Below are 19454 nucleotides of genomic sequence, written 5' to 3'. Positions count from 1 at the left end.
CTTTTTCATATAAAAACGTTGTTTTTACCATTTTTACAGATTTACTGGTAGCATAAATATTGTGAAAAAGGTTTTTTGTAAGATACTCTTTTTACAGATTACTCAGATCATAATCAGGTACTGGAACTGCCCGTGCTATAAAGATTGTTTGAGCAGAGTTTGGTGATGTGACTATCGTGAATGTGCACATCGCAATATCGATGATAAAACAATACATTGGGCAGCCCTAGGTTGAAGATTTAAGGCTCTTGACTTGGACCCAACACACACAATACTTCTAATAATCAAAAACTGCTTTTTCTGACTGTTTTAGAGTACGAGCAGACCAAGGGGTTGAGAATGTAGACATTGCTCGGTGCATGTTTACTGTGCGAGGAACTGGCCGTGGCAGCTTTATTGCTGGCAAAAGCGTGCATAACCAGAGGTAATTAAATAGGGGAGCATGGTTAATGTATTTTTCGTATACACTTTTTTTTTTTTTATGTAAACTTTAAAAATGCTTTGCCATTAAATCAACACCTTACACTTTTCTCTGCCTTAGAGTGGAACGGCTATGGAGAGATGTTTGGACTGCTGTAACATCAAGTTACTACAATGTTCTCCACAGCTTGGAAGATGAGGGATTAATTGACCTGTCTAATGCTGTTCACCTATTCTGTGTGAGCTATGTTTTCATCCCCAGAATACACACAGATTTGCAGCATTTCATAGAGATGTGGAACTGTCATCCCTTGCGAACGGAGGGAAATTTGTCACCGAATCAGCTTTGGAATATTGGGATGTTGCAAGCACCTGTGTCAGAGCCTGATTTTGCAGAGGTATGCATTACTTAAGATAGATCAAACATACTGCCTTATGGTACTTTGTCAGGTGATTGTTCTTGTAATCATTGCCTGTCACTCCCTCCCACCCAGATTTTGCAAGCAGAGGAATTATTCTTCCAGAATCCACAGAGTGTTGACTCTGAACATGGAGTCATTGTCCCAGAGATACCTTGCCCCTTGTCACCTGAAGATTTTGCTACTTTACAGAACCAAGTGAACCCACTCGTTGAGTCCACTTGTTTTGGCTATGACGTCTACGTACAAGCATGTCAATTAACTTTAAATTTAATGTTATAAATATATAAAGTCTAGGCATGTTCGTTCATGCTTTCTCGCGATTTGAACTCTATAGTGGAACGAGCTTTCTGTAGTGAACTGATTTGTTTATTTACATCTATCACATTGTACACAGCGTAAACTATTCTTATTTTACTGGATCTAGTGGCTTTGGCTAATGTGAATAAAAATCCAGTAATTTCTCTCTTTCAAATATTGTTTGTCATGTTCTTCCACCTCACTTCACATCCAACAGCATATTAATATATGAATGTTACGGTACATTCCTTACTTTTAAAGTTCGTTAACAGTATGTATGAAAAAAGGGCTCCTGCTGTATGGTTTGTCTTAAATGTAATTTAGCCTTAATGACAAAAAAGGACAAATGATGCAGTAAGGAACTTATTTTTATTAGAACTTGTTTGTGGCTCCCACAAGAAATTGGCTGATGTATTTGACTTTTTTAAATGTACACCAAATACAAGTTTATATTTCCCCTTACATGCATTTAAAGGGTTAGTTCACACAAAAATGTAAATTCTGTTGTTGACTACTCACCCTCTTGTTGTTCCAAACCTGTAAGACTTTTGTTTATCATCAGAACACAAATGAAAGTTTTTAATTAAGTCCGAGATATTTCTGTTCCTCCATTGACAGCAACACAGCTACCACTTTGAGGTTTCAGAAAGACTGCAAAATATCCATATTCAAAATAAATATCCGAAATTTCATATCCCCAATTGAGTAGTTTACTCCAAATTCATATGGATTAGTTTTTATCTCTTTATTAACTTTTTGAAGCGTTCAAAGTGGTAGTTCTGTAGCTGTCAATGGAGGGAAAGAAATCTCTCAGATTTCAATAAAAACATTTGTATTCCGAAGTCTTGCAGGTTTGAAAAAACATGAAGTGGAGTAATCAATGACAGAATTTACATCTTTGGATGAACTACCCCTTTAAAACTTTACAAAGAATAACGCAATAAAATAAAATGCTTTGATATACATTACACTCTGTCAAAGCTTGCCCCATATGTAACAGCTGTTTGCATGAGTGTTTTGAAAGACTCGTAATCTACCATATGGACTACAGGAAATGTTATGGTTTTGGTGCAAGCACTGACAATTGGGTAACACACAGTGTGGTTTGGCATGTGCTGTAGACAGCAATGGTCAAATTTAAACACTATTTTAAACTTCTCCCTTTCTGACACAAGCAGATGCCTGTGAGCTTGCCCAGTCATCCACTGCATTATCTTTGGCACAGACAAGTTTTCTCCTGCTGCTGCATCTTCTGGCTGTGTGTCTTCAGAAGAAATAAAGAGATGTAATGAGAATTAATGTTTTAGTTTATTTATACTCTTTTACATTGGAAACTACAGTAGCATATTTACACCTGGTTATCAAATAATATAGCACATTATAAAAAATTTAAGTCCATACCTTCAAGTTCAAGTAGGAAATCTTGAAAGAATTCCATGATTTTTGACTCTTTCACTTGTTTAATCGAACCAATTGGGCTCATCTCTGGGGCCAGGTGGGATAAAATGTAATGTGAGTCAACCTAAACACCAAAAATAAAAGCATAAAAATGTATTTTAACATTTGTAATTTGTGACAATACAGAAAAAAAAAACACTAAAATGCTCAAAACAGAATTACTACATACTTTATCATCATATCCTATGACAAAGAGATCATGACACTCCTGTGGCTTTTTCTGCATGACTTTGATTAGATCGCATAGCTCAAGGCCCACACTCAGTTGTTGCAGCATTGGGATGCGTTTTGTAGTAATATGTAGAGCAAGAGCTCTGGCAAAACAAGAATAAAGACAAAAATAAAACATTAAAATGCTTCAAATGTAAAAACAGGACATTCAAAACAACAAAACAAATTAAACAATTTATTTGCATAAATTAAATGAATTCCTTTTTGTTTAAAGAACAATTATAATGTATGAGTCTGTATATATAGAAAAACCTATGAGAGGAGAGACTCATAGCTCCCATCAAACAAGTCTAGAATTGCGAGTGTGATATGCAAGTAATAAGGTGCGAGAGGATGTGCTGTATCGTGAATAAGGGCGTTAAGTGCCTGCAACCCCTTCAGCCGTGACTTATTCCTGATACAGCACAGCCTCTCGTACCTTATTGCTTTTAGAATACGGTTTCCACACAATACAAATATTAAAGCAGAAAATATTTATTTAATATTTATCTATGCAACTATCATGAAGTAAAATCACTTAAACCCTTCCTTCCGCTGGAAAAAAGATAGTCTTATTGAGTGAGTCAGTCAGTAGAGAAGACTTTTATATTGATAGGACTCAAACGTGTGATCACAGAGAAGGAAGACGCAACTGAGAGATGACACAGAAAACTCCATGACTGTTAAATGGACAAGATACCACAGTGGACTGATTTTTTTTTTAAAATTATGAATATAGGACTGACCTGAAGGAAAATGCTATGTCTAATGTAAATGCAAGTACCCTTGCTTACTCTATCTCTCACAATACTCTAGCTTCAATGGAACAATATCAATGAGATCAAACATGTTTTTAAGTTGCTATGGGTGGTTGCTAGGGGTGTTGTGTAGAGAAAAATGGAATCGTTGGGCGAAGCGGTCATAGCCGTGTTTTTTTGTGAATAAAACAGCTATTGACCAACCAGAATCTAAGACTACAACTGACCGTTTTATAATGCTCAATTTCATCTGCTTTAAAATGTACCATATTACAACTCAACAGGCATTGTAATTCTGTTAAGTGTTGATACTTATGTAAATGAACCATAACCTTTTTTCTCAGTGCCGAGTCTGACATACCTCAATATGCTTTCCTTGTGGTCAGTGTTGATCGGTCCAGTGTAGCCACAGTCCAGGATTTCTTTTGTGAAGTTGGACAGGTCAGATGCATCTTCAATCTACAAGTAAAATTTTACCTTTAATAAATATTAAACTGCATGATTCACTGCTGATTTTTAAAGCAAAACCAATTTGTCAGTGGCTTTATAACATGATAACAGCAAACTAATTTCCTTACGGATAGAGAACTTATATCTAATGAAATGAAGTCAACCAGACCTACCATTTTGATTAGTGGTGATATCTCTGTGTCATGTACACCATCCCTTTTGATGTTACCGGTAACAAGGTATTCATAACACCACTCTTGCATAAACCGTGGTGGCGGTCCTCCTTGCGCAATGCTCACAGCAAATATTTCACCTGCAACTCTAGAAATATATACTGTTTTATTATGGACAACAGTTCTTGGCACTAATATAGAGTGATATACTTTTATAAATGTCTGTATATAGAAGAACTATTACGTTACTTCAAATAAAGAAAATAAAAATATGTATTTACTTTTTCTTCTACAGGATTTAAAAAAAAAAAAAAAAATTCATCTGACTTGGGTATATTATAAAATACAGTTGAGTTTTAAACCTCATTGATTTTTATTATTGTGGACAAAAACAGCTGAAACTTTCTTCAAAATATCTTTTCTCCTGCTGTAGACAAAAGTTTGGAATACCACCCTCATGGCATACCAAACTTTTCTTTCATCAATGATTTAGAAGGAACTGTTGTTTGAATATAAAGTTAACCCAAAATCAAAAGGCAAGACACATACTTGAACAGCTCATTGTCCAGATCATTTAGGGAGTACTTCGGTGTTTTTCCTTTCTTCGCATCACCTTCAAAGAGACGTTTTTCAATGCCAGCAACCATTGCTAAATCCATTAAAAAAAGGATTAAATATAATTAGGCTAGGCAGTTAGGGGCTTTGAAAAAAAAACTGTACAACTGTGATATTTCATATACAGACTGTATTTTTAGAATAATGAAATATAGGAATATTTTTTTTATTTTACATGTCAACTAAATGTATGATTAAAGCAAACTACCCACTGGACAGAAATTCTTTCCTCAGTGCCCCTGTGTCAACTCCTGGCTCTCCCAGGAAGATGATTTTCAAGGGATTGACTGGGCTTCCCGTTTTTTGACGTTTCCACAGCTTCAGACCCCCCCCCCCCCCCCAAGGAGAATAATATATGGATATTATATGAATATCTACATATCTGTGAATATCTGGCCAGATTTAATTTGGTCTTTATTGTGAGTAGTTTAATTAATAAGTGGTTCAAACCATATTTAATCAATATGGTTTAATTTGTGAGTGAATAATTACATTTTGACTTGTTCATCATACAGTGATCATATGGATTCAGAGAACAAAAGTTATAACTAGGTGTTATTTTAAAGGGATACTGCACCGTTTTTTTTTTTCATATTAAACTGTTATTCCCTTAACTAAGACGAGTTTATACATATCTCTCTCGTCTCAGTGCATGCACTAAATCGCTCTGGCGCGCAGCGACACTTTGATAGCACTTAGCTTAGCCCAGTTCATTCATTAAGATCCAAACAGAAATGAAGTTAGAAGCGACCAAACACCTCCACGTTTTCCCTATTTAAATAGTTACACGACCAAGTATGGTGACACAAAATATAACATTGGCGCTTTTCTAAGTGGGTAAAAAGGATAACTATAATGTATGGCGGAATAGCACTTGGGACTCAATGTTTGGTCGCTTCTAACTTCATTTCTGTTTGGATCCTAATGAATGAACTGGGCTAAGCTAAGTGCTGTCAAAGTGTCGCTGCGCGCCAGAGCGATTTAGTGCATGCACTGAGACGATGCAGTATCCCTTTAAGCTTTATTGCGAGTCACTATTACTATTACCTTTCTCCACAAAAGCTGGCATGCAATTCTAAGTCAGAAACTGGAAAGGTTCCTAAGCATATTGGGCACCGGGTCTCAAATGCCTAAAAGTTAAAGACAAAATGTTTGCAGGGCCAATTTTTTTTTTTTTTTTAGAAGTAATTGATCATTTACAATGGCTACGTTTACATACAACCAAATAATCCATTAGTAATCTGATTGAATTAGATTTTTCGTTGTTTCATCAGTCCATCTTTCATACTCATTTATAATGTTTGATAAATATAAGCAGCAAGACATAACAGTTCATGTGCTCATTATCTCCTAATCAGAATCTGAAATAGATTAGTATTACGTCTGCTCTTTAAAACAAAGAAAAGAAGCAATATAGGAGAATTGTATGCGCAAACAGCAGGAAACACTAAATATTCATGCAGTGAGCACATTTTAAATAATCAAAATTTGAAGCTTGTGGCATATTAACACACATCAACCTGATCACTTTATGTATAGCTCATGTAAACTACACTCGGATTCAATCAATCAGAATGACTTTGTTCCAGTTGAAACAAAAGGCGTCATGTAAACATAGCCAATGTTAAATTTAGCTTTTGCTTGTGTACCTCCTGAACGTGATGTATAACATTAGATGATGTTGCCTCCTCTATAAACACCACCTCTTCTTCCTGCAAAGAGAAAAGAAAAAGACAATTTCTATTGTCAGTGGACAGTTCTTAAAGATAGTAACCTAAAACCTACACAACATAGTTTTACCTCAATTTCAGAGTTTTGCATGCTGTCACACTGGTCAACATGCAAAGCCAGTGTCTGAAGTGGCATCAGAGTCTTGCATTTTTTACAAGTTGCCTTTGGCATTCGGGCAAATTCAGGTGCATCTGGTGGCAGTGGTGTCATATCAAGTTCATCCTGCAACGGCACGACGTACAGCAAGTTCTTCCCACCACTAGAAGCACTTTTGATCACTGATCCTGTATACCCCTCTGCCTCCAATGGTATTACAGATATTCTTCTCCTTCCATTCCCACCTATATAAGCAAGTAACACAACAACTGATAAAGATAATAACTTTACAGTATAATGCATTGTTTTCTGTCCTGAACGGACTCATTCATATTAATGAATTTTAACACCAAATGTTGATAAAAAGTTTTGAAAAAGCACACCTGCAGCTTTGAAAAGAAGCCACCTGTCTTCCAAATGACTCATTTTTGAGTATGCTTCCCGCAGCAAACTTGATAACTATATTAACGTTAAAGAGAAACCCTTAAAACATAGACACAACAAATAACGCTGTTAGAATATGTGTTTGCTTAAGATTGGACTCCTCACCTCAGCATGTGTTGTATCTGATGTTAAGGACAGGGTCCGCTTTCCTAGCCCTGCTTGCATGAGCTCCAGCTCTTCGGATATAGATGGGGTTGTATCGGATTTAGAGCCCAGCAAAGACACAGAACAATCAAAATATTTAAGCGCCTTTGCTGGTACTGTTGGCCTGTGACATCTGGTAAGATGTCTTTTATTTTTGCCAGCATTTTTAAAAAATCCGGGAAAAGATCTGCAAATTGTAGAACAGGTAAAACTATTAATGTGCGTGTATTCGGTGTTTATTTTAGAGTAGCAAGAAACACTATGTTTAGCTGCTGCATCCTATGCCAAACTTATATCGCTATAAAAAAAAAAAGTAATGTTTGACTATTCTGTGTAACACCTGAACTGGCCCTTTTAAATATGCTTGCTATCTACCTAGCCATTTCATGTTCCACAGTAGGTCTTTCTGACTGCTGGATCTGGCTCTGAGTCTGACCCTGCCTTGCATTTTCCTCTGGGATTACTCTGGCCACCAAGGAAATTAAATGTTGTGCTGCTTCAGTTACAGTACGTTGGTCATACTGGGGAAAAAAGGTTTAGGTGCAAAACACTAATATTATAATACTGATCAAAACAAACTATCATCTGATTAATTTGTAGAAATAAGCTAATAACTTACCTTTGGTTGTGATCTGCCTGTTTGGTTTTCAATTCTGCCATTGAGTAAAAAAACAAAACAAAAACAAATTCATTGTAAAACAAATATAACTATATGCAATAAACTACGAAAATCAAAAAAACAATCCATGTGGCTAGATCAATTTACACACACACACACACACACACACAGTGATTTCAGTGCTGTGATGTAAATGTGCATTTAATGCGATTTTCATGTACATCTCATCAGTAAAAGTGCTCATGTGATTAGAAGTACATCTCCAGCACATGCGTTCAGATCAGGGTTTTCACAACAAATCCTGCCCAGTTGCTTCTTAAAACTAGTCCAATCGCGCTTCCGGGAGGTTCCCCGATAAAAATTGCTTCCCGGGGTTAAAATAAAAATTATTTGGAAGGGTTGCCTTGGTAAAGTTCGCATTTTAATGGCTAAATATCATGTTATTGGTATTGGTGTTGCTTGAACCACGGACATGAAAAACAACCGCAGACTTGGCAACACTGGTTCAGGTGGAGCGGCAGTTACTACACAGAGCCGTAGTCTACCGACAACTAACACAAAATCTTTTCAAAAGCGACAAAGAATCGCCTGCGATTTTAACATCGATTTTGTGTAGATTGTCAGTGAATTACGGCTCTGTGTATTAAATGCCAACCAGTGTTGCCAAGGCTGTGGTGGTTTTTCATGTCCGCAGGTGGAAGCGACCCCAATACAAATGACGTTATATTTAGCACCTAAAATGTGAATTATACCAAGGCAACCCTGCTAAAAAAACTTCTATTGTAACCCCAGGAAGCAATTTTTATCGGGGAAGGTGCTGGAGATATACTTCTAATTACAGGAGCATCTTTACTGATGAGATGTGCATGAAAATCACATTCAATTTTTTGCACAGTCCTAGTGCAGACACAAATGCTCGCCGCTGCAAGAATCATCATTTTATAATTATTAGTTGGCCAACTAGGCTATGATTAATATATTAATTTAGAGGCCTATAATAGCTACTACTACAATAAGTGGATATAAGTGAAGTATAATCGTGGGTCGCGCTGACGGAAAAGCGTGCGTGAGACTGTCATGTCAGTGTAATTATAACGGGTTGAATTATCAGATTATGAAAGTTATGAGGTTATGAAATGTCTTTCTATGTTTGTTTTTCTATCGTCGACGTCAACTTCTAATTTTTTTTATTTTTATTAATGTCTTAAAATATAAATAGGAGCATAACCCAAAAAAGGCCCGAGGCCCGGTCTATTAGTCGATTCTGTTCCCTTCGGAATGTCTATTTCCCCTCGGGTTGCCAGGTCCGTGTAATAAACCCAACCAAATAGTTAATCAAACATTTTCCCAAAGTAGCCTAAATTCTGCGGATTTGGCAACACTGCCGCATGCAAATACACCAAACACACCTGGATGTAAGGAAAGCAAAAAAGGACAAATTTCTTGCTACACTGCAGCATAGTAAAATGGTTCTCACACTCCCATTTATGTTCTTTTTTTTTAATTCATCTGGAAGTTGTTCCTTTATTTTTTGTCTTATGTCTGAGTTTTTGCCGTTTAATTTTTCCATTGCAAATTAGTGTAATTTGTCCATGCTGACATTTCCATATAGAGCAAAAGTACATTTGAACTAATAGTCTATTTGATTTATCTGTTTACCTTCTTACTGATAACAGTGGAATATAGTTCCTCATATACGTCAAACCTATAGGAAGAAATTCTAAATTACAATATTCAAGGTGTTTATCCATTTGTCTTAAAAAAAAGGAGCAGAAATATTTCCCCTGCAGATTTTCCTCCAGTTTCCAAGTTGATGGTAAAACAAGTACTTTAAGTGATAACTTCTCTTCACTGACACATTTTTTCATAGTAAAGTGAGGTAGTGATGCACCAAGACTTGATAGTAACAAAAAGTCAGTGCTTGTCAAGAAACTATACTTAACTGACTTAACTAGCACATGGACAATGACCTGTTTTCTAATTTCAGTTTAAATGGGTGTATTCCTTCAATTGGGCCTTTAGAACCTCATTGCAGGTTATTTGTTTATATTTTAACAATAAAGCTATTTCGATAAATGGCAAACTTGATCACATCTCCTCAGAAAACAATGTAAAGTTTAGAAGAAAAGTGGCTGCTGGACAAAAAGAGGCCAGACAATTTTTATTTTAGAATTAGAAAAAAAGCAAGCTTGCCATTTCAGTGAGATTGTACTGGCCTGGAATGGGGGTGGACGTTGGTAAATGGTTCAAAATGCTACTACATATTTTCATTTTCAACATTGCTGTGAGACATATGAACTGATTATGTTAACAGCTAGGATGAATTTAGTGGGGAAAGTCACCACCAGGACCAACAATGTAAATGAGTACATTTTTTGACCATTACACAAAATAGCCTATGCAATTCTGACTAAATATGAAGCAGTTGTGTACTGCATTAATTTATCTCACAGGTTTGGGGCACCAAAGATCATTCTTTCAGACCAAGGCACAGAGTCTGGTAACCAGGTTTATATCACTATGAATCAACATTTTCATGTGTGCACAGGGTTCTGATTTATACACAACATTTATGGTTCGTTGCATACTTATTCTAATGTATGTTTTGCACACACCACACACAAAGATTTTTTTAAGCTTTCAGTTCATATAAATACAACAACAGCAAAGCACATAATAAAATAATAAATAAACATAAATGACCATAAATTAAACAGTATAAAACAGAAAAGCCAAAGCCTTAAGCATCACATTTGAAATCGGTAATAAAAAAAGAAAAGGAAATACATTTCAAGTTGAAAAACCTCTCGTCTTAAAACTATTTTAAAGTTTAGGATTTAGGACGGTATTTTGAACTATTTGACTTGCCGTACATCCAGTCGTGCTTCTTGCGCACGCTAGTTCTGATCGTACGTATAGTAACTCGGCAACTACGCAAGAATTGTAGTATGTTGTTTCGTAAAGGGGAACATACATTCCGAATCCGAGGGGAACAGAATCGACTGCTACACCGGTCCACATGTGAGCTATAATGTGAAAATTGGCCCGAAGCCCAGCCCTAGGGGCATAAATAAGTCGGGGCCCATCGGACTCGGGCTGAAATGCAGGGCTTTACATTTTCTATTCCGCCAAGATGGCTGCTCCAAATGGCGTGACGTCACGCGGGACGCCTATATTTTTACCCCCAGAACTCTACGAACATCGAAAATGGTGCCTCTTAACCTTTACGCTGATAAAACCCAATGTGATTATGAATGTTAGCTCAGCTAGCAACACTGGACATCGACCACACGGCAAACGTTATGGTGGCTCTGGCTGCTATAGTGTTGGCTAACGTTAATAAAATCTAATCAACGGTAACACTAACTACAGACTGGTCCAGCCAACGTTAAGTATTTAAATGGGACAGTATAAGAAGAGAGAATCATTCAGTTCACTTGTCACTGCGTTTATGATATTAAATGAGTTATCTTACCCAGTGAACGACCTGTTGCTCGCCATTCTCGCTTTGCTTCGCTTCTTCTCGGTGGCAGCAGCGGCGCGAAACCGTAGTGGGCGTGGCCAACTTGTCACTTCAATCGAGGGTGACCAATAGAAAAACGCCTTTCATCCTGGTTGGTAGAGACCGCCCACTGAGCTACAGCTTCACGTGCAAACGAAACTTTTCAATTCGCAAAACTTTTCAACTTGCAAAACTTTTCAGCTTGCAAACCTATTCACCTCGCAAGCAAAATATTGTGACCCTCAAAAAAAGACAGCAGAAAAGAGAGCAAAAAGTTCTCGAAGTGCACAAGGAAAAATAAAGGTTTTCAAAGTTTACACGCACTGCAAATAATTCTGTTATCAACTTCTTTATTTTTTAAGACTTTTTTTGCAATATATATATTTTTTAATTACAAAATAATTAGTTTTACTCTCAAACACAATATGTTTGTTTGAATAAAAAAGACACAAAAGTAACTCCATACACTCCCTGGGGGCTTATAGAAAGGCATTGTATAGAACCAGGAACATTTGGTGCCAGTCCATCGAGAATATTGTTATACAGATAGGAAAAGATTTCACACAACTGTGTGGGGCAATTTTTTAGGGGGCTACAACAATCACATTTAAAAAAAAACTTATAGAAGAAATATTGTGACAGATCAAGCAAAAAAAAAAAAAAATCCCCTAAGAATAAAAACCTTCAGAAGACTCAACTGAATTAACTCAGTCCTCTTTGACTTGTCAATTTGAGGATTACTCAAGACCTGTGCGTCTCAATACTACTACTTAATATCATTCTCATGAGTTCATATCTAATGCTCAAAACAAATGGACCTGCTAATGTCTGAACCTTACATGGTGAGGATTACACAGGACCTATGAGTTTAAACACTTCAAGATATACCTCATATTAGTTTATATTGATAAATAAGGTCAACAGAAATCTGTTTACTTGTCAGTTTCTAACATTTTGAAAAGGACTGAACAAGTTGAAATAGTCAAGTATAAATAAGTCTCATCTTGTCAATTATCAATCGTGAGAGTGGCGTCCGATAAAGTGATGTCACTAGGTCGAACGGCTCAAATCTGACTGGAAAAAACATACCATTATATGACCCCTTTAACCAATCTATACTACTATTTCTACTTAAGATTACTTTATATAAACTTTATATAACTACTTTGCTTCTCCATAGCCAATCCAAATTACCATAGTTATAAGTGATTTCTTCCCCTGAACCAATATCTTTGAGTGCGAATAAACACAGATGGCATCTTCCATCCACTCTTGTAACTTTAATTTTGCTGTTTGGGTTCACTTCGTCGTCATTTACCAGTCTCCCTAGTGATCCGTCCTCTCTGGCAGCATTCACACTAAAATATCAAGTATACAATAACAAGGATACATTGTACTGTAAGGGAACGGATTGAGCATATTGAATGTTAGCATGTCGGAAGTACATCCCTCCAACAATTCAAAATATTCATCCAACAAAAATTGTAATACGTTTTTTTTTTAACTACTTCAACTGATAATGAGGTAGCAGAGTTTGCATCTCTGTGTTTAAATACACATTTCGGATACATACCATAACTGTTGTCCATTGAACTGAAAATCAAACATAAAACCTTTGAGTGCGTTATGGTAAATTCTCTCTCGGTTTTCTTGTTCCTTTTTAGTAATGACTTCCCCTCTGTACTCAAAGAGGAAATCTCCATTTTCAAAGGGCCGGCAGCAGAACACACCCCGACCTAAAGACACACATGATAACCAAATGAGAGTAATAAACTTTAAACAATGCAGAGCTGTCAAATAGTAGTAGAAATTGAAATAATTAACTGATCAAAAAAAGTTAATAAATTTAATTTGATGTTTTTTGTGGTTATTAAAAAAAATTTGTCAATTAAGTGGTGGAATGGCTTCTTCACTACCAATTTATTTCTATGGATTAATCCATGAACATTTTCTATTATAATTAAAGTAGGGCTGGGCAATTAAATGATAACGATAATTATCATTATATAATTTCACGATAAATGCTCGATAATGTTTACGTGCCAAAAGCAGAAAACTCATTTGAACCGCACGCGACACAGACCACTTATCCCCTCGATCAAAAATATATTGAATAGCATTTTAATATATTTCTAAAAAGTATACTAGAAGTACATTGATAATAAACACATGCTTAATTACACTTTAAGCCTTTAGTGCGTTTACTGCAATATATTTTTAATATTTATTAATTTATCATTTTAATATTTTAGATTTTTTTAATGAATGTATCAACGTATGCATTTTAAACATTTGTCAACTATTATTAAGCATTGCAATAAGCATATTTAAAATTAATATTGTTTTTTTGTTATACTTGTAAAAGGCACTTAAAAGGCCGTTGTCCATTACTTGTTTTTACTACTGAAATTCCCATGATTTCAACATTATATTTTTTGAAATACATCAGATTAATTTTCCAAAGAGTAAATTAAAGCACAAAATTAAATGTGCCGCTATTTTAAGCGGGTTAAAAAGGATAACTATAATTTATGGCGGAATTACACTTTTGGGAGTATTTGACTCAGCGCAGTAACCCCCAGTCACATTAGCTACAAGAGACCGAGACAGAGCGACAGGCTACCATTCATTTTCAATGGGAGTGGCCGTTTGCCAGCGACAAGCGACAACCACGCCACTGCGCCAAGCAAGGTGGGGCCAAAATAAACAAGAAAGCTATTTTATGCTAATGCTGAGCGATGCAACAAAGCGACTGAATGTGTGAATGTTCGACCTCAGACAAATGTTTGAAATTTTATCATGTTTGGCAAGAGTTTGTCATGATATTTTCTGACAATAAAGAGTACTTTTAAAACCTCAATTAATCCTCTGGTTTCTACAACGTTCACTTAGGGGCAAAAATCTGCCTTAAACTTCAAAGAAAAAAAGATGCAAAATTTACCATGCTAATTATTGATGTCGGCTGATATTAAACAGTTATCATGATCCAACATAGCTTCTATTTTAAGCAGCTGCTTTGGGATCAAAAAGATGTTCTATGACAATGATTATATAACATTATCTATGTTCCTAAAGTGTATTATTTACACTAGCAACTCACCTTTAAAAGAATCAATATTGGGGCGGCAGTGGCTCAGTGGTTCATGTAGGTTGTCTACAAACCGGAAGGTTGGTGGTTCAATCCCCGGCTCCACCTGACCAAGTGTCGAGGTGTCCTTGAGCAAGACATCTAACCCCAGCTGCTCCCGACGAGCTGGATGGCGCCTTCACCGCCGTCGGTGTGTGAATGTGTGTGTGAATGGGTGAATGTGAGGCAAATTGTAAAGCGCTTTGGATGGCCATGTGGTCTGTTGAAAGCGCTATATAAATGCAGTCCATTTACCATTTACCAATATATTTAGCTTCAAATCCTTCCTTATCTTTGCTTAAGGAGCAATAATAAGCAGCATCCTGTATGGCATTTCTTTTAGCTCTTTGTGGCCTTGTAGCACTCATCTCCTGCAAAGATGAGATGTTAGTGACATGAGCAACAACACATTACTGTATACAACTTGACAGGCAGATAAAACAGAGAGAAACAAAGATTTACCGGTAACTAATTATTCCTATATCTATCTATGTATAATCTGTTAAAGTAACTAATTCATTAATGACCTAATGTTATTGTATGTGTACATGCTTTATGAATTAAGTCAACAGTATCACGTCTCTCACTTTCCATGTACAACACTGTTACGTTTGCAGTAGCAGAGTAATATAACACGTTACTAACTATTTTTGGTAATATTATTAGTTATTATGAGGGATGGACTACAGTTGTGTGCATTCATGTAATGCCTAAATGTTAAAAAAGTAAAAAAAAAAAGTAACTACAAAAAATATCTTATTTCTAAGGATTAGTATCCAGGATAATTGGTGCCAGTGAAAGAATATTACACGCTGATGATTTTTAAGCAGCACAAAAGTTTGACATATTAAACGCGAAGTCACACGTGGACAGGTAGCTAACACGGCATGTACGTCTCTATTATGCTAGCACGAAGAACAGCACAAAAATAAACACATCTCAGATACAAGATACATGGTGTACCTTTGATGCTTGGTAGAAGGTTGGTTTTTCCAAAGATTTTAATGCATTTGCAGCGGACTAACATGGTGGCTAAACTACACTGACAAGCATGCTTGCTAATAATAACAACTACCTAAGCTGTGGCAAATTAGATGCTTTAGTGTATCCAAACGTCATCGAATAGCCTTTACCATTTTGCTTAATTACATGACAATATTTATATAAATGCAATGTGCCAAGGGTTTTGTATAGTTCTTACCATATTCTCCACATCGGCAGCATGATGAAACGTGTTCAATTAACACTGTAGACGATCAGCTCACACCTGAATTTACAGGACTGTACCAAGTTGATGGAAGACGAGGGGGTATGAAAAAATGACGCAATCAACCAATCAGATGCTCAGAATAATACACACAAGTGTTAATATTCATGTGGTCCTGCTATTACTCAACCGGCCATAGGGGGTGCTGTGGTGATACACAGATCATACGCAAAATCAGGTTTTTGTGTATTAAAGGGGGGGGGGGGGGGTGAAATGCTATTTCATGCATACTGAGTTTTTTTACACTGTTAAAGAGTTGGATTCCCATGCTAAACATGGACAAAGTTTCAAAAATTAAGTTGTACCTTTGAAGGAGTATTTTTGTTCCCTAAATACTCCTTCCGGTTTGTCACAAGTTTCGAAAAGTTTTTTTCGAGTATGGCTCTGTGTGACGTTAGATGGAGCGGAATTTCCTTATATGGGTCCTGAGGCACTTCTGCCGGAAGAGCGCGCGCTCACGTAGAGCAGAGCACTGAGAGCACAACAGACTTCACTGATCAGAGCGAGAGCGTCGAGAAAAGTCACAAAAGAAGTGTGTTCTTGGTTGCCAGGGCAAGACAACCCTGCACAGATTACCAAAAAAAAAAAAACAGCATTAAGGGACCAGTGGATGGAGTTTATTTTTACAGAGCATCAACGGCGTTGTGCAAGTGTTGTTCCCTGCATTTCTAAGATGCTTGTTTTACAAACAAGGCCCAGTTTGACGACGGATTTGTGTATCGTTTATTTCTTACGGATGATGCAATCCCAAGGAAAAAGGGTCACGATCGTGTGTTGGAACCGCAGGCGGTGAGTAAAACTGCTTCAAATATCTCTGCCTCCTTGTTAATGCGTCCGCCTCCCATCGGAGATCCGGGTTCGAGCCCCGCTCGGAGCGAGTCGTTGCTGCTGCTGCTTTCGTTCAGTTTCAGCCTCTGGATCTGATTCTGGATCATAAATAAACGGCTGAATCTGACTTTTAGCCATGGTTTGTTTTGGATGATGTTTTTTTCCCTCACGGTAATGTTACAGCTTCCACATGCTCTCAACGCAAAAGCCTATTCGCGCTCGTGATTCTTTAGCTCCGCCCACACGTCACGCCTCCAGCCGGTCGTGTTTTTCCGGGAAAAATCAGTACTGACTATCTTTCTCTTATGAATATAATAAAACTAAAGACTTTTTGGAGATATGAAGGATGCAGTACTACTCTATAGGTACTCAAGATTAACAGGATATTGAGTGAAAACGAGCATTTCACCCCCCCTTTAAATGGTCATCTTTTTTTGCTAATACACATGTACCAACACACACACGCACGCACGCACACACACATACAGCTGCCCCCCATTGTCACAGACTATATATTCTACTCTAACTCACCACTCTGTGTGGGAGAATTAATTGTGATTTTATATTTCAAGAGCTAAGTGTATTTCTAGTTATGGTTTTGATGTTGTCACGCTGTGATCAAGTCTGAACCTGTTTTGTTTTGCCTTGTTGACATTTTGTTTATTAAAGAGAAGTCTTTCCTGCACTTGGACCTATACCCTGATTTTTTTGCCCAGGGTTATTCTCTCACTGTGTTGTGACAGAATTCAGCCAGCGATCATGGGTCCAGCAGGGAAGTGTCTCGATGTCCACCAGGGAGATCGGAGCATCGAGGATTACACCAGGACCTTCGTGGGACGGCTCGGTTCTTGTCTGTTTCTGGGGAGGCCTAGCCAAGTACTTCAAGTCCCTTATGTTGAGTAAATATAAAACATTTATTTCTGTCACACTAGCTCCCATCAGCTATGTATTTCATAATAAGAATATATCACAGGAATCATTCCCTCAGAAGAAGAACTCCAACATCTGCTGGAATCTGACACTGTTTGGTAATTCAGCAGCCCAGACATTCACTGCACGCTTGTTTTCTGTTTGTTCTGCATTAATGCGCTGCTGGTGTTTCATATGCAAACAGTCAAAGTCCTCAGACCCAGGGATATGATTGGACAAACATTTTATGGTTGACATAAATACATTTATACCCTTAACTCAATGATTGCTGTCTGGATGTGAAGAGATTTTCAACCAGCATAAAAATGTTTTTGAATACAATGGAAGAAATTGCTTGCGCCCCTTTACCAATAAAGTTTTTGCCATTTATTAAGAATTATACAAAGCTCAAAAACATTTCAGAACATTTCACTATATTAAACACTCTTCGAACTTGGAGAGATGTAAAGATATATTTAGGAATTTCTACTTCTCTTTCTTTGTCCTCCCCACTTTCTTTTAACCCTGATATGCCTTTAATGTTACAGAATATTGTTATCTCAACATGGCTGAATCTGGGGATTTCTCAAATATCTTGTTTATTTTCAGAAGGCACCCTGAAGTCTTTTCAGCAGATCGTAGATCAGTATAATGTTCCGAAGTCCAATTTTTGTAAATATCTACAATTGCGACACTTTTTAAAGCCAAAGATAGATAAAGAAGAATTGCGAATCAAAATAACAGATATTGGAGACCTTTTACTGAATCCAACTTGTTTAAAGGGATTAGTATCAAGAATATATGACATTTTGTCTAATAATTGTTCCTCTACATGGCTGGGACTTAAGGGTGTCTGGGAGAAAGATATTGGGCAAATCATTGAAGGGAATGACTGGGCTATCTTACGTGACAACATATACCCGAAATGTACCTCTCTTGGGATCCACGAGCTTAATTTTAAATTCTTTAACCGGATATATCTTACACCGACACGCATTAAGAAAATGTTTATTAATGCCACTGGCCTGTGTTTCAAATGTAAAAAAGATAAAGGTACTTTTATTCATTGTTTTTGGGACTGTGACAAAATTTTGCCATTTTGGAAGAAAATACATAAGGTAATGAAAGATCTTCTCAAGTTAAATTTTGAAATGACCCCAGCTTTGTACTTGTTGAATCTCAATATAGACAGTTTGTTTAACACAAATGCAATACAGTTATTTATCATCCTGGTATATCTTGCTAAAAAATGTATTTTGTTACTCTGGTCTGCACCACAAGCCCCATCTTTCAAAATGTGGATATCACAGATTGCTTCATGGTTACCACTTGAAAAACTTACCTATGATAAACATCAAAAGTCTGACAAATTCTGGTCAATTTGGTCTGTTCTATGGGATTATATAAAAGAGCTCTCTTAACGTGCACTAAGAAATGTTTTTGGTTATATATAATTTTCTGTTTAATTACTACTCAAGTGCTGCATTGGAATGGTTTGCTTGTACTCTGTTGTGTAACTGCGGTGGTATGTAACTTTTAATTTGATTAATTATTTATTCTTTATCTTTTCTTATTAATGTTTTATCTACTATGTTGTAAGACTGTACATACTGTAACATGAATACACAAACTGATGTTATTGATGCTATGTGATTATATGGGCAAACAATAAATAAATAAAAATAAAAAAATGTTTTTGAACCAAATCACCGTCCCTTCCTTTAATACAAACAGTTTCACGAGTTCACATCTACGTATATTAATACCGTAAGTTTATGCGTATTTGGCGTGCTGTCCGGGTGGAGGGCTCCGAGCTCGGGATGTGGCCCGAACCCAGAGTACTCCCCCCGGTTGTGGTAAGAGTAGATGGATCTATAAGTGAGGAGAAATGGGGTGGAGGAGGGATGCTAAAAACTGTCAATGAACAGAGATAGGTTCTGCTGTTATTTATACCTTGTCATGAGTTGATTACTGATTGGTCTCC

The 19454-nt window shown here is 36.8% G+C and overlaps 1 protein-coding gene and 1 long non-coding RNA gene across 3 annotated transcripts; one reads left to right on the top strand and one right to left on the bottom strand.

Annotated features, from left to right (window-relative positions):
• The first annotated feature begins 314 nt into the window (after nt 1-314).
• LOC127970117 (uncharacterized) lies at nt 315-1180 on the top strand. Its single transcript, XR_008156527.1, has 3 exons — nt 315-424; nt 542-818; nt 915-1180. It is a non-coding gene; the product is annotated as an uncharacterized LOC127970117 (long non-coding RNA).
• A 311-nt stretch (nt 1181-1491) lies between these two features.
• LOC127969553 (uncharacterized) lies at nt 1492-5124 on the bottom strand. Of its 2 annotated transcripts, XM_052571616.1 has the most exons (7): nt 5016-5124; nt 4738-4837; nt 4189-4336; nt 3927-4024; nt 2767-2911; nt 2541-2661; nt 1492-2403 (listed from the first exon to the last, which is right to left on the bottom strand). In XM_052571616.1, exons 2-7 carry the CDS (start codon nt 4833-4835, stop codon nt 2105-2107), a joined length of 909 nt encoding a protein of 302 aa, XP_052427576.1. In that variant the 5' UTR covers nt 4836-4837; nt 5016-5124; the 3' UTR covers nt 1492-2104. The 2 variants fall into 2 exon arrangements, with proteins under 2 accessions (XP_052427576.1, XP_052427569.1); XM_052571609.1 differs by having other exon boundaries at nt 4738-5124.
• Between the last annotated feature and the right edge of the window lie 14330 nt (nt 5125-19454).

This window comes from Carassius gibelio, chromosome A4 (genome assembly GCF_023724105.1).
Source record: "Carassius gibelio isolate Cgi1373 ecotype wild population from Czech Republic chromosome A4, carGib1.2-hapl.c, whole genome shotgun sequence".
NCBI classification, from domain to species: Eukaryota; Metazoa; Chordata; class Actinopteri; order Cypriniformes; family Cyprinidae; genus Carassius; species Carassius gibelio.
Note: the sequence above shows the minus strand (reverse complement) of the source record. Positions and strands in the feature narration are given on the sequence as shown.

Bases quoted from the DNA above. Each gene is read 5' to 3' on its own strand.
- LOC127969553 (XM_052571609.1), bottom strand. From the start codon at position 4,847: ATGGATTTAGCAATGGTTGCTGGCATTGAAAAACGTCTCTTTGAAGGT. The intron at 2,912-3,926 runs GTATGTCAGACT...TTGTTTTGCCAG, and splicing joins CACAAGGAAAGCATATTGAG to AGCTCTTGCTCTACATATTA. The intron at 2,404-2,540 runs GTATGGACTTAA...TTTCTTCTGAAG, and splicing joins TTTCCTACTTGAACTTGAAG to ACACACAGCCAGAAGATGCA.